The sequence below is a fragment of the Mobula birostris genome, chromosome 1 (assembly GCF_030028105.1).
Source record: "Mobula birostris isolate sMobBir1 chromosome 1, sMobBir1.hap1, whole genome shotgun sequence".
Lineage (NCBI taxonomy): Eukaryota > Metazoa > Chordata > Chondrichthyes > Myliobatiformes > Myliobatidae > Mobula > Mobula birostris.
In genome coordinates, this window is record NC_092370.1 from 133,439,740 (window position 1) to 133,462,077 (window position 22,338).

The 22,338-nt window shown below is 41.4% G+C and overlaps 1 protein-coding gene across 5 annotated transcripts in view; it reads right to left on the bottom strand.

Annotated features, from left to right (window-relative positions):
* rttn (rotatin) overlaps window positions 1-22,338 on the bottom strand; it is a 255,727-nt gene that overhangs the window by 211,822 nt on the left and 21,567 nt on the right. For all 5 annotated transcript variants that reach the window (XM_072262511.1, XM_072262520.1, XM_072262502.1 and 2 more), the window contains 4 exons: window positions 19,263-19,353; window positions 17,070-17,184; window positions 11,539-11,689; window positions 2,475-2,640 (listed from right to left, as the gene is read on the bottom strand). In XM_072262511.1, the coding sequence (XP_072118612.1) occupies window positions 2,475-2,640; window positions 11,539-11,689; window positions 17,070-17,184; window positions 19,263-19,353 (523 nt within the window). The remainder of the gene's footprint in view (window positions 1-2,474; window positions 2,641-11,538; window positions 11,690-17,069; window positions 17,185-19,262; window positions 19,354-22,338) is intronic.

A 22,338-nucleotide genomic window follows, 5' to 3' on the forward strand; every position in this document is an offset into this window, starting at 1 on the left:
CTACACATGGACCAATGCAACTCATCTTCATTTCACACACCTATAGTAATTCAATCACTCAAGTAAAGTACAATGTTCCCCTAAGGGGTTGTCTTCACATGGCTGTAGAATATTCACATATTCTGAGGGGCTTCCAGACCTCAGTCCTGCACACATTGCCACTTGCTGATCACAATGGGACTTAATCCAGGATGTTAGGGTGGAACCCCTTAATGGAGAATGCCTGTGCCTGACTTTGTTTAACATGGAGAGGCTGATGCACGAGTAGTCACCACACGGTCCTCAACAGATTGGGGTCAGAGTCCAGTGGTATAGAATTCAAGATGACGAGGGACCCTTCACTACTGCAGCCTTCCTCCGCCTTCAGTCATTCTGAGGTTGCATCACCTTCGGCCAGCTCCACCTTTGAGGTCTTGCTTGGATCGCTCTTGCTCGAAACTTTCCCTTTGACTTTACCACTGTGAGTGAACCAACAGGAGCTAAGCAACAGATGGCTCAACTCCAGATGGCATCACTCTCATGATATCAGAAACTCACACACCAGGCACAAGGTGGCTTGCCATTACAAATCGAGCAAATGTTTGTTAAAAGTTGACTGGTAGCCAACAGAATGCTGGGGCAAGAGAAGGTGCAACGAGATAATTTGATTTGGTTTTTATAACTTGTCTGTCTCCCTGGCTTCCTCACTCCAAGGCTACAAGTAATTTCTAACATCTCTCAAAGTAGGAAAATAAATCCATCCGATTTCCCTACGTACACTGAACCCAATAGATCTTTAAATTGTTACACTCAGGTGATTAAAATTACAGTGGAAAATTTGCCCAAGTTCCAATAGAAGTTTGAAAACTTCGGTTAGATCATGTCCATCTTTAGATTCCTGATATTCTAAATTGGATCCACTATGCAATTTGTTTCCTTTCAAAGACAATAATCCCCCTTAAGGATCAGGTGTCCAATACGGCACCCAATATTCCAGGTAGGAGCTATACTGTATACCTTCTACTTTAATATCTAATTTGGTATCCCATTCTTCTTTACCTTTTATTAAAGTTAGAGCTGAATTATATCACTTGTCAATTAATTTACAGTACTGTACTGATGTGCCAGTCTAGTTTCATGACTCAAGTCCTACCTGTCAATTTAGTGAAGATGGAACCTGAGCATGGACGGTAGAGCAGGTTGTATGAGCTGAATAACCTCATTATGTTTCTCATTCTACAAGCTCATGAATCAGTGAAGGCTGACTTAGGACTGAAATGTTCTCTAATAAATTTCTTTTGCACTTCAAAGAATACTGCCGCGCTTTCCATCGCCTCTTTTCTGTCAATGCAGGAAATTATACTGAGAATGAATTGCCCCATAGCTAAATAGAATAAAATGCCAATCTTTAATGTTCAAATCGAAAAAAGGATAGGATTTACCTCAGTGGAGAACATGGCTCATTACCAAAAGCAAACATCCTAAACCTAGCCATAGAAAATCATCAATCTCAGACAGCTTTCCTCCGCAAAGGGAAAAGAAAGAAAACTGAGTAGTTGAAATGAGAAATAAAGACAGAACATATCAGATAAATAGATAATCACTCAATGTCCATTAGGAGAATGAAGTGTTTTCCAGGAATGGCCTTTTCATAAGAAATGATGGAAGAATCAATATTTGAAATGGCCATTTAGATTTTGTCTTCATGCATTATGCATTTACAGTATTTTCTGCCTTTTTTTTATTTAAGTCCATTTAAAGAAACCTCCACTAGTTCTTTCTTTAATTTTCAATCAAAAACTTTAAAAATCACAAAATATTTTGAAAATAGTTACAAATGGATTTGCAATTTAAAGTGCATCATATTCTGAATAACTACAATGCTGTGACATGGGACAGTCGGCATGGCTTTGTGTAGGGCAGGCCATACCTTGCAAGGCTGATCAAGTTTGTTGTAGAGTTAACAAATCAGCTTGATGAGGGTAAGGCACTAGGCGTTATCTACATGTGCTCTAGTAAGGCATTTGATAAGGCCCCTCTTAGATTATTTCAAAAAATAAAGGTACATGAGATTCAGGTGAATTACAAGTTTGGATTCAGAACTGGCTTGCCCATAAGAGACACACAGTAGGAGTGGAAAGACGTTACTGTTGGTTATTCTCATTGGAAAGCAAAGACTAATTGTATTCTGTAAGGATGACAGTGAGGGGGTTAGGGATTGTTATTGTTACTATTTTTTTCTGTAGGGCAGGGGTGGGGATTTGATACTATAGTTGCTGATATTTTCTGCGGGGGAGTGTGTGGGGGATTTTGGGGTCAAAGAGTTTTGTTCCTTTTCTATTTCGTGCTGGGAGGGGCAGTTGATACTTTTTCTTTCATCAACTCCCATGGTCTTTCTGTATTTCATGGCTATCTGGAGAAGACAAATATCAGAGTTGCATTATAAATGCATACTTTGATAATAAAATGAACCTTACGACTAATATTTCACTTACCTTGAAGATACTGCATCACCATCTTGTCCATCTCCTCTGGGACGCTGTACTGTTCGTCCAATCACTGATGGTCTAGGACTAGTACTCCTAGGTGATGGATTTTGGGAAACATGCATCCCATGTGCTTCCTGGGAATAAGTCAATGAGGAGTTCTGGGAAATTAAGTCTAAAGGAATAAAAGTGAATATAATGGATTTTTTTTCTGATATTAATTAAATGACTCTTCAAAACAAGGATTACACATTGTTAATGATGTATCAATTTGATATAAAGAGTTTCTACCTCCTGAAAGTTTAGTGTCTGCCACAATTCAGTGTAAGAACATTGCTATCTCACTAAATATTGCTAAAGATAGAACCAGACCTGATATAACTGGTATGTGAATGCCTTGGTAGTAATGGCCCACTGCACACCACCGATAGTTTTTAAGATGGTAAAGTGCAGGCCTTTTTTCAATACTATGCAAAAGTCTTAGGCATATATACACACAAACATACATATATATGTATGAGGAAGAGCGCCAAGGGCTGAGGGCGGCGAGGGTGTAGACACACCCAGCCCTGCGACACCAGGCAAGGTAATTTGATTCCAAACAATTGGTTTATTGATCATTGCAGAATGTCTCTCAGGAGTTTCCTGCTCCATTCTCTCTCCCTTCCCCTTTTCCTAACCATGATTCCTCTCTCCCTGCCCCCTTCCCACTGTTGTCCACAACAGAGAGCCATATTAGAATCAGGTTTATCATGACTCATGCATGTCATAAAATTTGTTGGATTTCACATGGCTTTTTTGACAATGATCAACAGAAAAGACTCTTCAATGTCAAAGTGAAAACAAATTTCTACAAATTGTTCTAAATTTATTAAAATTATTAACACAAAATAATTGATTGCACAATTACTCACCCCCTTCAAGTCAGTGTTTAGTCAATGCTCTTTTGGCAGCAATTACAGCCTTGAGTCTGTGTGGATAGGTCTCTTTCAGCTTTGCACATCTAGACACTACAGTTTTTCCCATACTATTCTTTACAAAAACTACTCAAACTCTGTCAGATTGCATGGAGATCGTGAGTGAACAGCCCTTTTTAAGTGTAACCACAAATTCTTAATTGTATTGGGATCTGGACTCTGACTTGGCCACTCCAGGACATTAATTTTGTTATTTTTAAGCCATTCCTGTGTAGCTTTGGCTCTATTGACTTGCTGGAAAACAAATCTTCTCCCTAGTTGGGGTTCTCTTGCAGACTGCATCTGGTTTTCCTCCAGGATTTCCCTGTATTTTGCTGCATTCATTTTACCATCTACCTTCACAAGCCTTCCAGGGCCTGCTGCATGAAGCATCTCCACATCATGATGTAGCCACCATCATGTTTCATGGAAGGGATGGTATGTTTTGATGATGTGCAGTGTTTGGCTTATGCCAAAGACAGCATCTAGTCTGATGGCTAAAAAGCCCATTTTGGTTTCATCAGACCATAGAACCTTCCTCCAGCTGACTTGAGTCTCCCACATGCCTCCCACAAACTCTAGCCAAGATTTCATCTGAGTTTTTTTTTTCCAGCAGTGGCTTTCTCCTTGTCTCTCTCCCATAAAGCTGCGGCTGGTGAAGTAGTTGTTATATGTGCAGTCTCTCCCAGCCAAGCCACTGAAGCTTGTAACTCCTCCACAGTTGTCATAGGTCTCTTGGTGGCCTCCCTCGCTAGTTCCCTTCTTGCACGGTTACTCAGCTTTTGAGGACAGCCTGCTCTAGGCAGATTTACAGCTGGGCGATATTCTTTCCCTTCTTGATGATTGACTTAACAGTACTTAGGGGATATTTAGTGACTTGAAAGTTTTCTTGTATCCATCTCGTAAATTGTGCTTTTCAACAACCTTTTCACAGATATGCTTGGAGTGTTCTTTTGTCTTCACTTCGTCAGGATACTAACTCACCAGCAGTTGTACGTTCCAGATACAGGTGTATTTTACTACAATCAGTTGAAACACCTTAATTGCAGACAGGTCTCCTAAAACAGATCTGCACTGAAACAATTGTCTCCACCAGTGATGATTTAATGTGTCATATTAAAGGGGGTGAATATTTATGCAATCAATTATTTTGTGTTATATTTGTAATTAATTTAGATCACTTTGTAGCGGTATGTTTTCACTTTGACATAAAAGTCTTTTTCCTGTTTATCAGTGTCAAAACAGCCAAATTAAATCCATGATTCAATGTTGTAAAACAATAAAACATGAAAACTTCCAAGGGGGGTTTAATACTTTTTATAGGCACTGTATGCGTCCAAGACTTTTGCACAGTACTGCATCCCACCCTCCGCCGGTGCTAGTGCTGGGAAATCCCTGCAGGAGCTCTAGAGCACCATCTGCAACCTTGAAGCTATTCACCCTGATAGTTTCTTCATTGCTTCTGGTGACTTCAATCCTGCCAACTTAAAACAGTCCTGTGCCAACTTAAAGCAGTCCTGACAAAGTTTTACCAGCATGTCAATTTCGCAACCAGTGTTCGTCGAACCTACAAGGCTGTACCTCGACCCCTGACCTTGGCTACTCAGAACACATATTTTGCCGGTCCCCGGCTACAGACCACTGGTTAAACGAGTCAAACCAGTTTACAGGGAGATCTGGACCCAGCCAGAAGTTGCCACCTCAGCGGTGCAGGACTATTTCAAAAGGACAGACTGGAGCATATTTAGGGAGGCGGCTACCTATGATCATCATGTCAACATTGATGAATATGCAGGATCAGAGATTGGCTGCATTGAGAACGTTACCATGATTAAAGACTACACTGCCAGAGCAAACCAGAAACCATGGCCAACTGCAGAGGTTTGTGCATTGCTTAGGGATTGGGACGCTGCTTTCAGATTGGGGGTCAGAACAACTGTAAGGTCAGCAGGAGTCATACTCTCCTGTGTCATCAGGAAGACAAAGCGAGAAAACTTTGTGACACCACGTACACGTGGTGCATGTGACAATCGTAACAGATTACCAATCCACCCTGCGCATCGACAACACCTCCCTTCCTGATAGGCTGAATGCCTTCTACACATGACTGGACGCAATGAATGATGTGACATCAAGTAAGGCCCTTGCTGCCCAAGGAATAGGCACCCCGTCTGGCTGTAGCCGAGGTGAGGTGGATCCTAGCAAAGGTAAGCCCACGCAAAGCTGCAAGGCCAGACAACACAACTGGTCAGGTGCTGAGGTATTGTACAGTCATCTAAGGGGTCTTAACGGACATCTTTAAAATCTCTTTGCAACAGTCCACTGTGCCTGCAGGCTTCAAAGCAGCCACCATATTCTGGTGTTCAGGAGAGTAAAGGTAACTGGCCTAAATAATTACTGCCCAGTGGCACTTAACTCAACAATCATGAACTGCTTTGTGCGGCTGGTAACAGATTGTATAACATCCCATTTCCAACTACACTGGACCTTTTCCAGTTCATCTACCACTCAAAATGGATCATTGATGATGCTATAGACTTGGCCCTCCTGTGCCACCTAGAAACTGATGCCTGAAACACCAGGATGTCGTTCATCAACTTCAGCTTGGCGTTTAACATAATTATTCCTCTCTACCGCCCATTGAGCCGCTGGCATTTGATGCAGCAATGAAGGTCCTCCATCTCTGGTGTTATTCTGAGGTTTCCTTCTTCGTGTCAGTAGTTTGGTTTTCACTACTGTCAGTCATAAAAGCCCCAGCTGGAGCTTCAGGTATACCGTCGCAATCATATATAGCAGAATTCATCGCTGCTGTTTCTGTAATAATTTTGTCTTACCAGTCAGGGTTGCTAGCCTGCAGCTAAACTCCCAAACCTGGAAGACTGGTGGACCATTCTTACTCTGTCCTCTATCCTTTGACCTGTTTGGCATGAATGACCCTACTGAGGGCACAGCTCTCTGGGTCACTAAGGCACTTAAGCCACCAAACCATAACAAGGTTGTGATCCTCTTGGAGGAATCATCCATCAGACTGGATGAATTGCCTTTATTGGGACTCAACACCCCTCTTTGTGGAAAGACAGGAAGACCCAGTCAGTCATCTCGAACTCCATCACACTAATAACTGGTGCCACCAGGGCTGTGTGCTCAGCCCGCTGCTGTTCACCCTTCTCACTCACAACTGTACTGCCAGATCCAGCTCAAACAACATCATCAAGTTCTACAGTGACTGGCTTCATCAGCAACAATGATGAGTCGGCATATAGAAAAGAGGTGGACAGGCTTGTCAAATGGCGTGAGAAAAACCTGAATCTCAATGTGGACAAAACAAAAGAGACTACCGTGGACTTCAGGAAGGTGCATGTTGACCACTCTCCATTGCACATCAATGGCTCTGCCGTAGAGAGTGTGAGCAGCATGAAATTCCTTGGTGTGCACATAACAGAAGATCGAACCTGAACCCACATCACCTCCTCATTAGTCTAGAAGGCACAGCAGTGTCTACATTTTCTGAGGACATTGAGGCATGCAAGGCTCCCCACCCACATTCTAACAATTTTCCACAGAAGCACCATTGGGAGTGTCCTGTCTGGCTGCACCATTGAGTGGTATGGAAGCTGCAGATATCGGACCACAAAACCCTACAAAGGGTTGTAAAAACTGCCAAGAAAATCATCAGGATTTCCCTCCCATTTGTGATATTTGCCGAGAATGTAAAATATAACGGGCCCGAAGATGTTGAAGATCCCTACCACCCATACCACAATCTCTTTGACTTGCTATACTGTCAGGAAGGAGATACAGGAGCATCAGTACCAGTACTGCAAGCCTGGCTAACACCTCGGGCTGTGAGACTAAGCAAATACCTTGCCACTACCAAGGTCTCATCACTAGGACAGCAAGCTGTTTACTGTTTACCTGCTCTATGCACCTTGAATTGTATTTTATTAACTTATATCTGGTAATTTCTTTTTGTGTGCTGTATATTTTGTGAGTGCACCATGATCCAGAGGAAAGTTGTTTCATTTGATTGTATATATGTACAACCAGATGACAATACACTTGACTTTGATCTTGTGATCACAGCAAACTCTTCAGATGGCTAAATCGACACCCCTATCCTAAACACCCTCAAGCCTTTCTCCTACCTCGGTCAATCATGCAGAACGCCTCCATTACTTAATCAGGTATACTGAAGTCTCAGCACACCACAGAGGCTTACCTGCTTTTGATACAGAGCTGCAGACAGTTCAAAGGCTGGGTTCAGTTTTTAATTGTTTCTGAACCTAATACAATTGTAAATAACCTTTAAAATGTAATTTTAAATATTGACATATTTATTAATTTGTAAATATCTGTGTTTGAAAAGCCAGCAATACTGGCATGGAATGAATGATATCCAGGTAATTGCAAGGCATTCATAAATTTGCACTGTATGTTGTTTTCTCCCAGCGCATACACCTTATTGTCATCTACAGTTTATTTTAATTGTGTATTGCAATGTACTGCTGGAGCAAAAGAACATACATCATGACACATGTCAGTGATTCATTCCTGACTCTGATTCCTCATCAGGCTTGGAAAGAGAAGGTGAAAAAGCCAGAGTAAGGTGGTGGGGGAGAGGGGAAGGAGTGATGGGTGATTCCCTTTCTCGATAATTCACCGGGTCCATTTCCAACAGCTCCATTCCCTTTTTCAATATTACAGTCTCTATCTCTGAAGACAGCTTATCCACCGATGTCTATTACAAACCTATGGAGTCTCACAGCTACCTGGACTATGCCTCATCCCACCCTGCTACTTGTAAAAACGCCATCCCTTTCTCTCAATTCCTCTGTCTTTGCAGCATCTGCTCTCAGGATGAGGCTTTTCATTCTAGAACGAAGGAGATGTCCTCATTTTTCAAAAAAAGAGGCTTCCCTTTCTCCACAATCAACGTTGCCCTCAACCGTATCGCTTCCATTTCATGCATGTCTGCTCTTACCCCATCCTCCCGCCACTGTACCAGGGATAGGGTTCCTCTTGCCCTCACCTACCACCCCACCAGACTCTTGGTCCAGCACATAATTATCCAAAAATTTCACCATCTCCAACAGGATCTCACCACCAAACATATCTTTCCCTCCCCACCCCCACCCCCTCACTTTCTGCTTCCCTCAGGGATCACTCCCCGTGCGACTCCCCCGTCCATTCGTCCCTCCCTACTGACCTTCCTCCTGGCACTTATCCTTGCAAGCAGAGCAAGTGCTACACCTCCTCCCTCACTACCATTCAGGCGACACTTCACCTGCGAGTCTGTTGGGGGTCATTTACTGTGTTCGGTGCTCCCGGTGTGGCTTCCTGTATATCAGTACACCTTATTTCCTGTTTGGGTAGCCTCCAACCTGATGGCATGAATATCGAGTTCTCAAACTTCCGGTAATGCCCCCCCCCACCCCGACCATTTCCCATCCCCTTTTCTCTCTCTCATCTTATCTCTTCGCGTGCCCATCACCTCCCTCTGGTGCTCCTCCCCCATTTTTCTTTATTCTATGGCTTTTTGTCTCTTTCACCAATCAACTTGCCAGCTCTTTACTTCATCCATCCCCCTCCAGGTTTCACCTAGCACCTGGTGTTTCTCTCTCCCCTTTCCCCACCTTTTAAATCTACTCCTCAGCTTTTCTTCCTCCAGTCCTGCCAAAGGGTTTCGGCTCAAAATGTCGACTGTACCTTTTTTCCCCATAGATGCTGCCTGGCCTGCTGAGTTCCTCCAGCATTTTGTGTGTGTTGCTCGGATTTCCAATATTTGCAGATTTTCTCTTGTTTGTGGGGTGATAGGTGAAGCCAGGTGCAGGGCAAGATGGGGGGGTGGGTGAGGGGTGATGAAGTAAGAAGCTGGAAGATGATAGGTGGAAGAGGTAAAGGGCAGCAGAAGGAGAACTTTGGATGACAGGAGACCATAGAAGAAGGGGAAGTAGAAGGGGCACCAGAGGGCAATGTCATGTCATCCCCCTTCCTGTCCAGTCCTGATGAAATGTTAACTATTTATTCCCCTCCATAGATGCTGCCATGCCTGCTAATTTCCTCCAGCATGTTGTGTGTGTTACTTTGGATTTCCAGCATCTATAGAATTTCGTGTTTGGTATTATTTCAGTGAAATTTTATTGGATTTCTGGTCTCCAGTGCCTCAGCAGTCTTTGTTGAGATAAGAATATAAAAAATTTAATACAGAGAATAATAACATCATTCTTGGTGATTCTAATTAACCATAATTACTCGAGACCAAATGAGAACAAAGCAAAGGACCATTTTCTGCGTTGAATAATTCTGTAACTTCTATTACTAGAATAAATGAAGAAAAGAGGTTTTTAAACAATGAACATTTCCAAAAAGAAATTACTTCATGTGCTTAGAAGGCAGATGTTGTATTGATGAACAATGAAATAGGTCAAACAGACAATGAGGAAAACTCAAGTTTAGCAGTGAGTGCAGGAAAAAATTACTCATACAGAAATGGCTATGTCTCACTGCAGTTAATGACTTAAGAGTCACTGTCAAACTTTGCAATTAAATTACTCTGGCATCTGGTGAGCGACAACACCGCCTACATGGAGAGCAAAAACATACTATAGATGGAGCATTTGCGCATTTTCTGCTTCACGCTGTGATGTGATGCAACTTTGAATGCCTACATTAATTAACTTTGAATGGGTTGAGTCAGTGAGGTAGACAGCATTAATGAATTTTAAATATATATTTCTTTCATCACGTCAGTCACAGAGCTCCTGTACTTTAAGTGGCCACTGAGTGTACGTTCGTGGCCTTCTGCTGTTATAGCCCGAACACTTCAATGTTCAACAAGTTATGTGTCCAGAGATGCTCTCCGCACACCACTGTTGTAATGTTTGGTTATTTGAATTACTGTCATTTTCCTGTTGGCTTGAACTTGCCTGGCAATTCTCCTCTGACCTCTCTCATTTATAAGGCATTTTCACCCACAGAACTGCCGCTCACTGGATGTTTTTTGTTTCTCACACCATTCTTTGTGAACTCCAGAGTCGTCTGTGATAATCCCAGGAAATCAGCGGTTTCTGAGATACTCCAACTACCCTTCACCAGCAATCATTCCACGGACAAAGCCACTTACATCAAACTTCTTCCTCCCATTCTAATGTTTAGTCTGAACAACAACTGAATCTCTTGATCATGTCCGCGTGCTTTTATGCATTGAGTTGCTGCCACACGATTAGCTGATTAGATATTTGCATTAACGAGCTGGTGTACAGATGTACCGAATAAAGTGGCCAGTGGATGTGAATTCCAATGCCAACACCTTTCAGCATTTGAATCACAGACAGACCAAATATGATTGTAATTTTAAAGCCATTAAGTAAAGGATTACAGTGGTAATTTTGAAAAACTTTCTCCAACAAAATTCAGCTTCAAGCCAGTCTCTTGGCATTCTCTCACCGATCAACAACTCTTCTTCCTCCCCCTTTTCTATTGGTCAACTGGCAACAACATCTTTCCCAAAGAGAGCCATTCTCAAAATGAATCTCAGTGCTCAGGGAAAAGTATGCAAAAATTTAAGTTGAAAACTTTCGAGGAGTTCTGGACAACACGTAGACTACCCTCCCTCTTTTTGCTGGAAACATATTTGGGCTGAGCAGACCATGGGGACTGGATTCACTATGAGGCGCAAGAGGCTTAGATAAAATCTGAGGAAGAATTTTTTCACCCAAAGGACAATTGCAAATCTGGAATACACTGCCTGAGGAAATGGTGAAGGCAGGTACTCCCACAACATTAAAGAGGCATCCGGATGAGCACTTGAATCACCAAGGCACATTAGGCTATGGGTAAGTGCTTGTAAATGTGATCAGTATCAATAGGTACGCTAAGTTCAAAACAGACATAGTGGCCAAAGGGCCTGGTTCTATGTCGTGAAACACAATAATTTGCTCATGTTCAAAGAGAAAAACGGTGTGTGCTATAAATCTGAAACTAAAATACAAAATGCTGGCAAGTCACAAAAGCTCTTTGGCATGAAACATTAACCTTGTCAGTCTGTCCATTCATTTTGCCGCACCTGCCCAGTACTTCCATCAATTTCTGATTTAAAACAAGCTTACTCATCTTACCTTGCTTTACGGAGAAGAAGCTGGGATCCCTGTGGAAGTTCAGTCGACTCTGTAGATAGCTGCAGAGTTGAGTCAGGCAGCCTATAGCAAGTATTGCTAAATATTGTTTTCCATCGCGTTCAAATGCTAACTTCATCAACAAAAGAAGATTCTGAAATATTAAAAACAGTTTAAACAATTATGATCACATTAAAAATCAAAAATAAACTCCCACAAATATAAGTAAATACAGAGGATTGCAGTTTATTGGGACACACCAGTACATTTTAGCCCAATTAAGCGCTTCCTCAATTAGCCGAAGTTTCATGTTAAAAAGATAGTGAAAAAAGACAAACTACCATTTAACTGAGTAACAAATTACGTAGTTAAATGAAATACAGAACAAATTGGAAAAAATGTGTTTTTTACTTCTTTTACACTTATTTTTCACCTTAAATATGTTTTTGGGACTATCAGAGCCTGCAATTGACAGTTTGGAGATTGTTTGAGTGATCTGGCACTTTGCTGCCTGCGAAAAGATTCCAGGAAGTGAGTGTGTACCCAGACAGCCTCAATGTGAAGAAACTTCTAGACAAAGCCGAAGCCAATGTTCGACTCCATTTCGCCAGTTAAAGCACCTATTAATCACTGATTAAAGTGTCGAGGAAGATTGAGACATCAAGGCAGATGTGGTATCGTGCATTTGATTGCTGCCGGAGAAGAGATCTGAGTGGCCTATCGCTGTGTGGCTCACTGTGGCAAGCAGCTAGGCCTCTTTGCCTTGTGTGGTGTCCCTCTCTTTTGGTGAATGTCAATGATATCGCAGGATGGTATCGGGGTTCTGCTTTTATGGATTGGACTATTGCATTTATGGACTGTGGACTATTTTCATACTTGGGGTTTTTAATATTCTGTACTTTTGATCATCTGTTCCTTTTACATTTTGTTGTGCAAGGGGAGGGTGCTTGGAGGTTGATGTTCTGTTGTGTTCTGTTAGTGTTTCTGTGCAGAAGAAGGGTTGTTTTTTTGTGGGTTGATGTTCCTGTTTTGTGGGGGGGAGGAGGGTTTTGGGGGTTGATGATCGGGATGCCATTTGGTGGCGGGGAGAGTGGGTTTGATGTTTCTCTATTAACAACATGGTGTTCTTTGTTTCATGGCTATCTGGAGAAGACAAATTTCAGAGTTGTATATGGATACATGCTTTGATAATAAATGAACCTTTGAATCTTTGAACTAATACAGAACTATAAGACTGCGTATGCAGTGTACACTGCTATGTTCTTTTGATTGACTGTAAAAAACAAAATCAGTGCAAACACCTAGTGCAGATAATGGACTGCCTTTAATGCCTTCCTGCATGAAATAATGTCATAATCCAAGCATATGCAACTCATGTTATTTAAAAAACTGTTCATTCTTAGCACAGTGTGCTAACAACTACACAAGTGCACCCAGCTGCCGCTAGTTAGAAACTGTTCAGCAGCAGTCTCCTGTCCTAATTAAGCAACACAGGGTCCCAAATAAAAGGAGGAAATCCTGGCTATTTTCTCAATTAATTTTTGTTCTTTAAGAGTTGTCCCAAATAAGCGGCTACTCTGATTAAGCAACAGCCCGATTATCCAGAATCCACTGAATAAAAAACATAGAGTGGACACCAGTTCACTGGTCCAGATGACACAACACTGCTTAGAGCAAACAGTTTTTAAAAAGCAATGATTTTCATCACTGATAGTTGGCGAGAAAAATAGCAGTAAGACAATTTGGAACTGTTCTGCTCACTATGGGTTCCAAGCTTGGAAATGCCAGGAATGTAAATGGAACGATTTCACTACTTCAGCAAGTTAGGAACTACAAATAAATAGAAGGTATCGACAATCATCTTGAATGTCACAATGAAAATGGAGATTTGGAGGATGCAATCGCTGGAAGCATTTTATGAATGTAGTCCATTACCTGCATTAGGTATCTGCACTAATTTTGTTCATTTATAGTCAATGAAAAGAACACAGCAACGTGTTGGTTTTTCATCATACCCAATGATGTTGGGGAAACGTGTGGGAGTGTTTTTAAAGTGGAAAAGCTGTTGCATTGGGGCAGTTCCACTCTCTCGACCTCAGAAATCCAAGTCCAATGGCACGAGCAGTCGTCACAAACTGGGGTCTTCCTTGGTTGCTATGACTTCTTCTGTGCCTTATCATATCCTTCGTTCTTAATGAAGTATTGCAGAACTGCCGTTAGATCTCACTGTTGATCTCATCCACCAGATCTACCGATGACTTCACAGACATGTCCCTATTTCATTAGATATGAGGCCCGCCGACTTCCAACACTTGGTTTAGCCCACCTGTCAAAGTGGTGTACCAAGGTATGGCTTGGAGCCACAGGTGAGAGCTGAATGTCATGTAGAGACCAAAGTGAGTGAGCTACCCCTCCCTGAACACCTCATAGAGCATACACTGGATGAATTCCTCCATCGATAACTGTTAGCAACTAATACACACACTTTAATAGTACTATAGTAACATCGGCACTGCTCTAATTTGTTCTGTGATTCATTTAAATACCTAATTTGTCACTCAGTTAAATGGTAGTTTCTCTTTTTCAGTCCTTTTTAACTATTTCTATGAAACTTCTGTGAATTTCGACAGCCGCTTAATTGGGCCAATATGTATTGGTCCTGATCTGTCCCTATTAACCAGAATCCACTATACAGTTTGATTCTCCACCTGAGCCCACATACTTAACTACAGTGACAATAAGGATACCACAACTGCCTCAGTACCCAGACAAGGAAAGGCTCAAATGAGAATAATCAAAATGCCATCTAGAAACCCTAAAATAATGTAAAAAAAAAAGTAACTAAATTGCTTTATTGATTACAAAAATAAGCACTCTGTGGGTAAGCAGAGATTAAGTTTAAAAAGTATGACAAACTTGCTGTCAAGTAACTGAATTAGTGAATTTAGCATTGTATTGCTCAGGAAACAGCTTACCAAACACCTTTGTATGCAGTGTTAATAAATAGTATTAGAATGGTTCACGAAGGCACAAAGAATAAAAGTTGGTCAAATTTGCTTCTAAAACACAAGACACAAAGCTTTAGGATTTTACATTATTAACATGAGATTGTCACAAAATATTTTAGTTTGGAAAAGTGGCTGCCCTGCTGTTCACTAGAGGCAAGACTTCCCATGATAGGAAGTAATTATGCACACATTAATAGAAAGAGTAACAAATCTACCAAGAACAAAAAAGAATAGAATTGCTAAGAAAAGGAAGCTAGTCCAAAAATGGAATACATTATTTGAAAAGTAATGTTAAGGAATTATATAGTGAAGATAAGAGATATCATGTAGACATTAGCTCCACATTCTATTTTAAAAAGTTTCTAACAGTTTTATAATTTAACTTGGCATGTAAAGGAATGAGGAGCATAAAGTGAGGAAGAATCAAATACAACTTGATATTCAGTCCTAAGAATGCCAGAGCACTGCACAATCTTCTGCAGAATTGGAGCTTAATCACTATGTATTTCAGTGTAAGACCATGTCTAACTGAACAATACAGTACTCTCCAAATGCAGACTTGGGAAAAAGCAGTCAGAATATATTACTTAAGATGAAGAGATAACTCTAGTACCAACAATTTGTCTGATCTGGTTTACTGAAAGCGAGCTTGCCTGGATTGTATGTGTATAATACAGCATTATAACTGAGTAATTGGATTTTATACTCTCTCCTCACTCAGATGACCTCCATTACAATTTTAAATGAATAAGGCATGATCGTTTTAATTCATTTCGTTCTGAATCATCATTAGAGCTGACAAACATTCATGACCCAGGTTTAAGTGTATCTAAAATCGTTGATCTTTGTTTGGGTCACTGCCTTACCAGAATCCAACATTAATTTCTGTGACACTTAATTTAATCATATTTTCTCAATTAATAGCAATTTCTAAGCAAAGTTCTTCATAAAGATTGTTATTTAAAAGGTTTTCATCAGTACAGCATTTTGATGTATGAAAGATTCATATTGTTTATTTGCCATCTCTTAAGTTTAGGGAATTGTGGGCACACTATGTTTGTTTGTTTATTTATTTATTTATTGAGACACAACGCTGTATAGGCCCTTCCACCCTTCAAGCCACATCACTCAGCAATCTCCCATTTAATCCTAGCCTAATCAAGGGACAATTTGCAATGAACACTTAATCTACCAACCGGTACGTCTTTGGCGCCAGAAGCACGGCAATACCTGCAGGCTGCCCCAGTACAATCCTGTGCCGGTCATTGACACAAAATGACGCATATCACTGTACATTTCAATGTTTCAATGTACATGTGATAAATAAAGCTATTCTTTTAATATTTATCTTTAATCTTCAACATACCTCTCCACTTTTTAACCACTCCTCTGGAATGGCAAAGAAGTGGAAATGGAAGCAGTTCATGATGGCGATAAAATTTGCAATTCATTCAAAATTAAAGCAGCATTTAAGTTGGAAATCTGATGAAAAGCCATTGACCTGAAACTATCACTTCTCCATAATTTTGGTCTGTTGCAATTTTCTTTTTTTTTGTTTCTATTATTAATAGATTTCCTTTGCCTCCTCAATAAATTGAATACCATACCAAAAAAGCCAATTTATTCCATAGAGTCAGAGCACAACATCACAGAAAGAGGCCATCTGGCCCATGCCGAACTATTATTCTGCCTGGTCCCATCAGTCGCACCTGATATGCTTAAGAAGTTAAAGAATTTATCTGAAGGAAGATGATGCGATGGCTTCTCTAAATTCCCCAACAGCAGCCAAGATGGGAATTGACATAGTAACCCATGCAAAAACAGGTCTTAGATTCCCAGTTTGAATAGTCAAAGTTAATTAATCAATGTTCATGCCATCAGGTTGCAGGCTACCCAAACGGAATACAAGGTGTTATTCTTCCAACCTAAGTATGGCCTTATCCCAACAGTGGTGGAGGCCATGGATGGACATATTGGAATGGGAATGGTAAGAGGAATTAAAATAGGTGGCCACTGAGAGATCCCGCTTGTTCCGGCAGATGGAGTGTAGGTGCTCGGCGAAGCAGTCTCCCAATCTACATTTGGTCTCACCGACAGACAAGAATACACACCGGGAGCACCCAACACACTGTATGACCCCAACAGACTCACAACAGGTGAAGTACTGCCTCACCTGGAAGGACTGTTTGGAGCACTGAATGGTAGTGAGGGAGAAGGTGTAGGGGCAGATGTAGCACTTGTTCCGCTTGCAAGGGTAAGTGCCAGGAGGGACGAATGGACAAGGGAGGCACATAGGGAGCGATCCCTGCAGAAAGCAGAAAGTGGGGGGAGGGGACCATTCCCAATTGTCAACTTAATGAGTTGACATCATAATTACAGTAGAACACAAATTATCCTTTCAAACATGTTCCATAGACGTGGCCTTCTTTCACGGTCAGTTCGTAAACTCTGAAATTGGTAAGATGTTATTCTACCATGTGCTTAAAGGATATTCAACTTAATGAAAATGAATTGTGTCTTTTGCACCTGAACAATCTTTGGCCGCTGAAGGAAGATCTCAGCTGGAAAATCCTGCATGATGACATCTTGTAAAAGCTCGCAGGTATTGCGAACTAAAGTATGATTAGTACTGGTCAAGGAGCTGTTCAACAAAAGAAATACAGATTAGGTATGTTCAATTTTTTCCACATTACATATTCAAGAATATATTTCGCAGTGCCTCCAACACTGTCAAAAACTCCTGACATCCTTCCTGCAATCTTCATGACCTCCTGCCATCAGGCAGAAGGCTCAGCATAATAAGAAACAGAACTTTCAGGCTGGATAACAGTTTCTTGCCCCAAGCTGTTAGATTTCTTAGCACCATGCAGCCACCCAGCACACATGCACATCCTGTCTGAATGCACTGCAGTCACAACACCCATCCCACCCCCCTCATCCACACACTCCCCAACTCACAGACACACTCTATTCCTGCACTGGTCACTCTTCATCTTTCATTGTTGCTGCTTCATATATTTATACTACTGTTTGTATCATTTCCCTCAGGATCAATAAGGTATGACTATGACTACTACAACTATTATAATCATGCAGATAACATCATGCTACCTTACATAAGCACCTTATGGCAACCTGCCCATCTTCAGGCCATGTCACGCAGGGACTTCTGCTAATATTAATTGGTGATTGTATGTTTTGGATCATTACTGTATGTGCTGTGTCTGACTATATATACTGTGTTTTGTAACTCAGTCCCAGAGGAATAATGTTTCACTTAGGAAAAATGTGTATGGTTGAATGAGACTAAACTCGAACTTGAAGATTTGAATGGGTGCTGCTAGAAAACAGTGAGACAGCCATATTGTGTGAAGCTCAGATCCTTGTAGAAATCTATTTCTTTGGGTTATTAGAAAGCCAAATAAATTGGCAATTGTAATGATTTGTGTGCATTACAATTTATGCATGTGGCCCCAGAATGAGAATCTTTCATATTTTAATAAGCATATAAAGCATTACCCCTCAGTCAGGTTTTCTTTAGTATAGAAAATGTCTATATATTTTTGTTTAATTCTTTTTGCTAATTCTTTGCCCCATTGTTGGTTTTAATGACCCTTACCAACAATTCATACTTATTGAGAAAACGCTGCCACACTATTTACTCCCTAATTTGGTCACTGTATTCTGCATCAGTTGAGTTCATCAGGAATTGATAATCTAATGAAAATAGAAAATGCTGGAAACACTCAGCAGATTTGATAATCTAACAATGAATTTAAATCAAAATGTGCACTCTTATGGATCTTTTAGCTTCTAGAAGACATTTTCAAAAATGTGGAAAATTGGATTTCCATTATATCACAATGCTGAATTATTTACCGAGAACACGCTGCATTATATCTTTGGTGACAGTCAGAATCACTAATATACTTAAAGGATTTGCTGTAAACCCTTAAATAATGTGCATACCCATGGGTTCCAGCTGAATCAACTGCTTGAAAGGTACTAATAGGTAATCACACAATATCTATTTAATATCTTCTCCCAAACACACCATTGTTTCTCCGATATTATTTGTATCACCAATGAAAGGCATGATAAGAGGTATAGATCAAATGGACAGCCATTGACTTCTTCCCAGGGCTGAAATGGCTAATACAAGGAGGTATTAAGGTGATTTGAAGAAAGTATGGGGAAGGGATAGCCGGCCAGTGGTGTAGTGGCTTCAGCACCAAACTTCGAGGTGAATGGTCCTGAGTTCAAATCCAGCCACCTCCTTGCATGCTCAGTCCAGCGCGGATGGAAAGTGCTCAGCTAGCAACTCGGCCTTATCTAAAAAACAGACAATACTAAAGAAACAGCAAGGTTACCCCCCGATGCACCACAAGTCACGGACAGGAACAGCAGCAACTGGGGGTGGTGGGGGGAGATTCTGTATCAATATCCATACATATATACATATGGAGAGAGATAGACACAGACACATGGTGGGTGAGTGGAAAGTCTTGCCAGGAGAGTGGTAGAGGCAGATAAATTAAGGGTATTTAACAGATTTTTAGATAGCACATAGATGACAGAAACATGGAGTGTTATGTCAGAGGGAAGAGTTAGATTGATCCTAGAGTAGATTAAAAAGTCAGCACAACATCATGGGTTGAAAGGCCTGTACACTGCAGTAACGTTCTGTGTTCTATGAACTTAAAATCTGGTAAGACCTACCTCTCATTCGATAGAAGAACATGCCTGTCTGTCATAGTCAGCGTTAACCAGGGGAAGGTGGAATACTTCAGACATTTCACTGTATCATTAACTAAAAACAGAGAATAAAATTAAACTACTGGGAAAAAATAGTATCATAAAGTTAGCATATCTTCAGCCTAGACTAATAACACACTGAATGCCACGTGCGATGCTTACAGTGGAAGTCAGCCACAGCACACCATCTTTTTTCATCCAATCCCACAATAAAAGCACGCATTAGCTCTGCAGAAAAGGTGAACTGCCCACATATTGGTGAAATTAACCACTGGGAAGCAATGTTCTTCCTCCTGCTTGCCCTTTGTCAAATATCAGTGTTAACAAAAAGGATGTAACGACCCTCTGCCCATTCCAAACTAACAGGGAAGCTACAAGTCCCGATACCACCAGATATTATGGTCAAGCAAGAATGTGTCATTACAGTGTAAACACAAGTCCTGATGTAGGACCTCAGGCCGAAACATCAACTGTTTATTTCTCTCCATAGGCACTGCCTGACCTGCTGAATTTGTCCAGCATTTTGTGTGTGTTATTGTCATTACAGCAACACTCTTCACAATCCTACCCTAATACTGCACCTCCTCTGCAGCAACATCCCCACTGGAACCTAATCTACAGAGTGTTTAGGAGATTGTCATTTGTTATTCAGGACCTTTGTTATTTCTACTCCCAGGATCACTCCCATCTCAATCAGTTGTCATGAAACAGCATGCAGATGACTCTTGCATGTATATGCCCAAAGATTTAACTCTAAAGCATTCCAACAATAAGATACAAGAGCATAACAGCGTAATGGTTAGTGTAATGCTATGACCATGCCAGTAACCCGGATTCATTTTCCACCATTGTCTCTAAGTTTCTACATTCTCCCCATGACTGTGTGAGGTTCTGACAGGTGTTCAGGTTTTCTCCCACTTTCCAGACATTATAGGTTTGTAGACTAATTGGTCACACGGGTGTAATTGGGTGGTGCGGACTTGTTACTGCGTTGTATCTCTAAATAAATAAGAGGATGGGCCTTAAACTATATATCTAAACACAGAAACATTCTTTGCCTTCCAAATCTTGCCACAAATCACTGTCCCTTAACCAGGATCCAACATAAGCCTCTGGTTTACATGGATCATTTCCCATTTCTTGGGAGCAGTGCTCAGCAAGGACAAGCAATAAAATCCATCCCAACCTTCAGCGTACCAACAGCCACCCGAGGAAAGGGTGCTTGACGACCCAGTGACAACTTCATGGTCTAACAATCAGGATTTCCATTCTCTTGTGCACAGACATGTGGATGAATAGAGACTGTTCAAAGCAATACTGTCCAATACTAATGATCAGTGATAACATCTCTTCCTTGCTGGCAAATAACATAGATGGTAAAGATCAAAGTTGCTGGTGAACGCAGCAGGCCAGGCAGCATCTCTAGGAAGAGGTACAGTCGACGTTTCAGGCCGAGACCCTTCGTCAGGACTAACTGAAGGAAGAGTTAGTAAGAGATTTGAAAGGTCACTTACCTCTTCCTAGAGATGCTGCCTGGCCTGCTGCGTTCACCAGCAACTTTGATGTGTGTTGCTTGAATTTCCAGCATCTGCAGAATTCCTGTTGTTAGATGTTAAAGATGTGTGCTTAGCGCACTGCCTGACTCTCTCTACACTACACAGCTCAAACACTATTTATAAATTTGCAGATGACACCACTGTTGATGGTAACATCTCTGATGGGAACAAAGGGGCACACAGTTGTTTACAATATATATTAATGATTTAGACGAGGGAACTAAATGCAGCATCTCCAAGTTTGCAGATGACATGAAGCTGGGCGGCAGTGTTAGCTGTGAGGAGGATGCTAAGAGGATGCAGGGTGACTTGGATAGGTTAGGTGAGTGGGCAAATTCATGGCAGATGCAATTTAATGTGGATAAATGTGAGGTTATCCACTTTGGTGGCAAGAACAGGAAAACAGATTATTATGTGGCCGATTAGGAAAAGGGGAGGTGCAACGAGACCTGGGTGTCATTGTAGACCAGTCATTGAAAGTGGGCTTGCAGGTACAGCAGGCGGTGAAAAAGGCGAATGGTATGCTGGCATTCTTAGCAAGAGGATTTGAATACAGGAGCAGGGAGGTTCTATTGCAGTTGTACAAGGCCTTGGTGAGACCACACCTGGAGTATTGTGTACAGTTTTGGTCCCCTCATCTGAGGAAAGACATTCTTGCCATAGAGGGAGTACAAAGAAGGTTCATCAGATTGATTCCTGGGATGGCAGGACTTTCATATGAAGAAAGACTGGATCGACTAGGCTTATACTCGCTGGAATTTAGAAGATTGAGGGGGGACCTTACTGAAACATACAAAATTCTAAAGGGATTGGACAGCCTAGATGTAGGAAGATTGTTCCCGATATTGGGGAAGTCCAGAACGGGGGGGGGGGGGGGTCACAGTTTGAGGATAAAGGGGAAGCCTTTTAGGACCGAGATGAGGAAAACATTCTTCACACAGAGAGCGGTGAATCTGTGGAATTCTCTGCCACAGGAAACAGTTGAGGCCAGTTCATTGGCTATATTTAAGAGGGAGTTAGATATGGCCCTTGTAACTAAAGGGATCAGGGGTATGGAGAGAAAGCAGGTACAGGGTTCTGAGTTGGATGATCAGCCATGATCATACTGAATGGTGGTGCAGGCTCTAAAGGCCGAATAGCCTGCTGCACTTATTTTCTATGTTTCTATGTAACTTTTTGTAGCTTCTTTCAGTCCTGTGTAGTAGACTACCCCCCCCCCGCATACAAAAGTGATGTAGTCTGTCAGAATGCTCTCCACGGTACATCTGTAGAAGTTTGACTACCTTAGGTGACAAACCAAATCTCCTTAAACTCCTGATGAAATATAGCCACTGTCTTGCCTTCCTCATAGCCGCATTGATATGTTGGGACCAAGTTAGATCTTCAGAGATCTTGCCACCCAGGAAACTTGAAATTGCACACTCTCTCCACTTCTGATCCCTCCATGAGGATTGGCTTGTGTTCCCTCGTCTGAAGTCCACAAT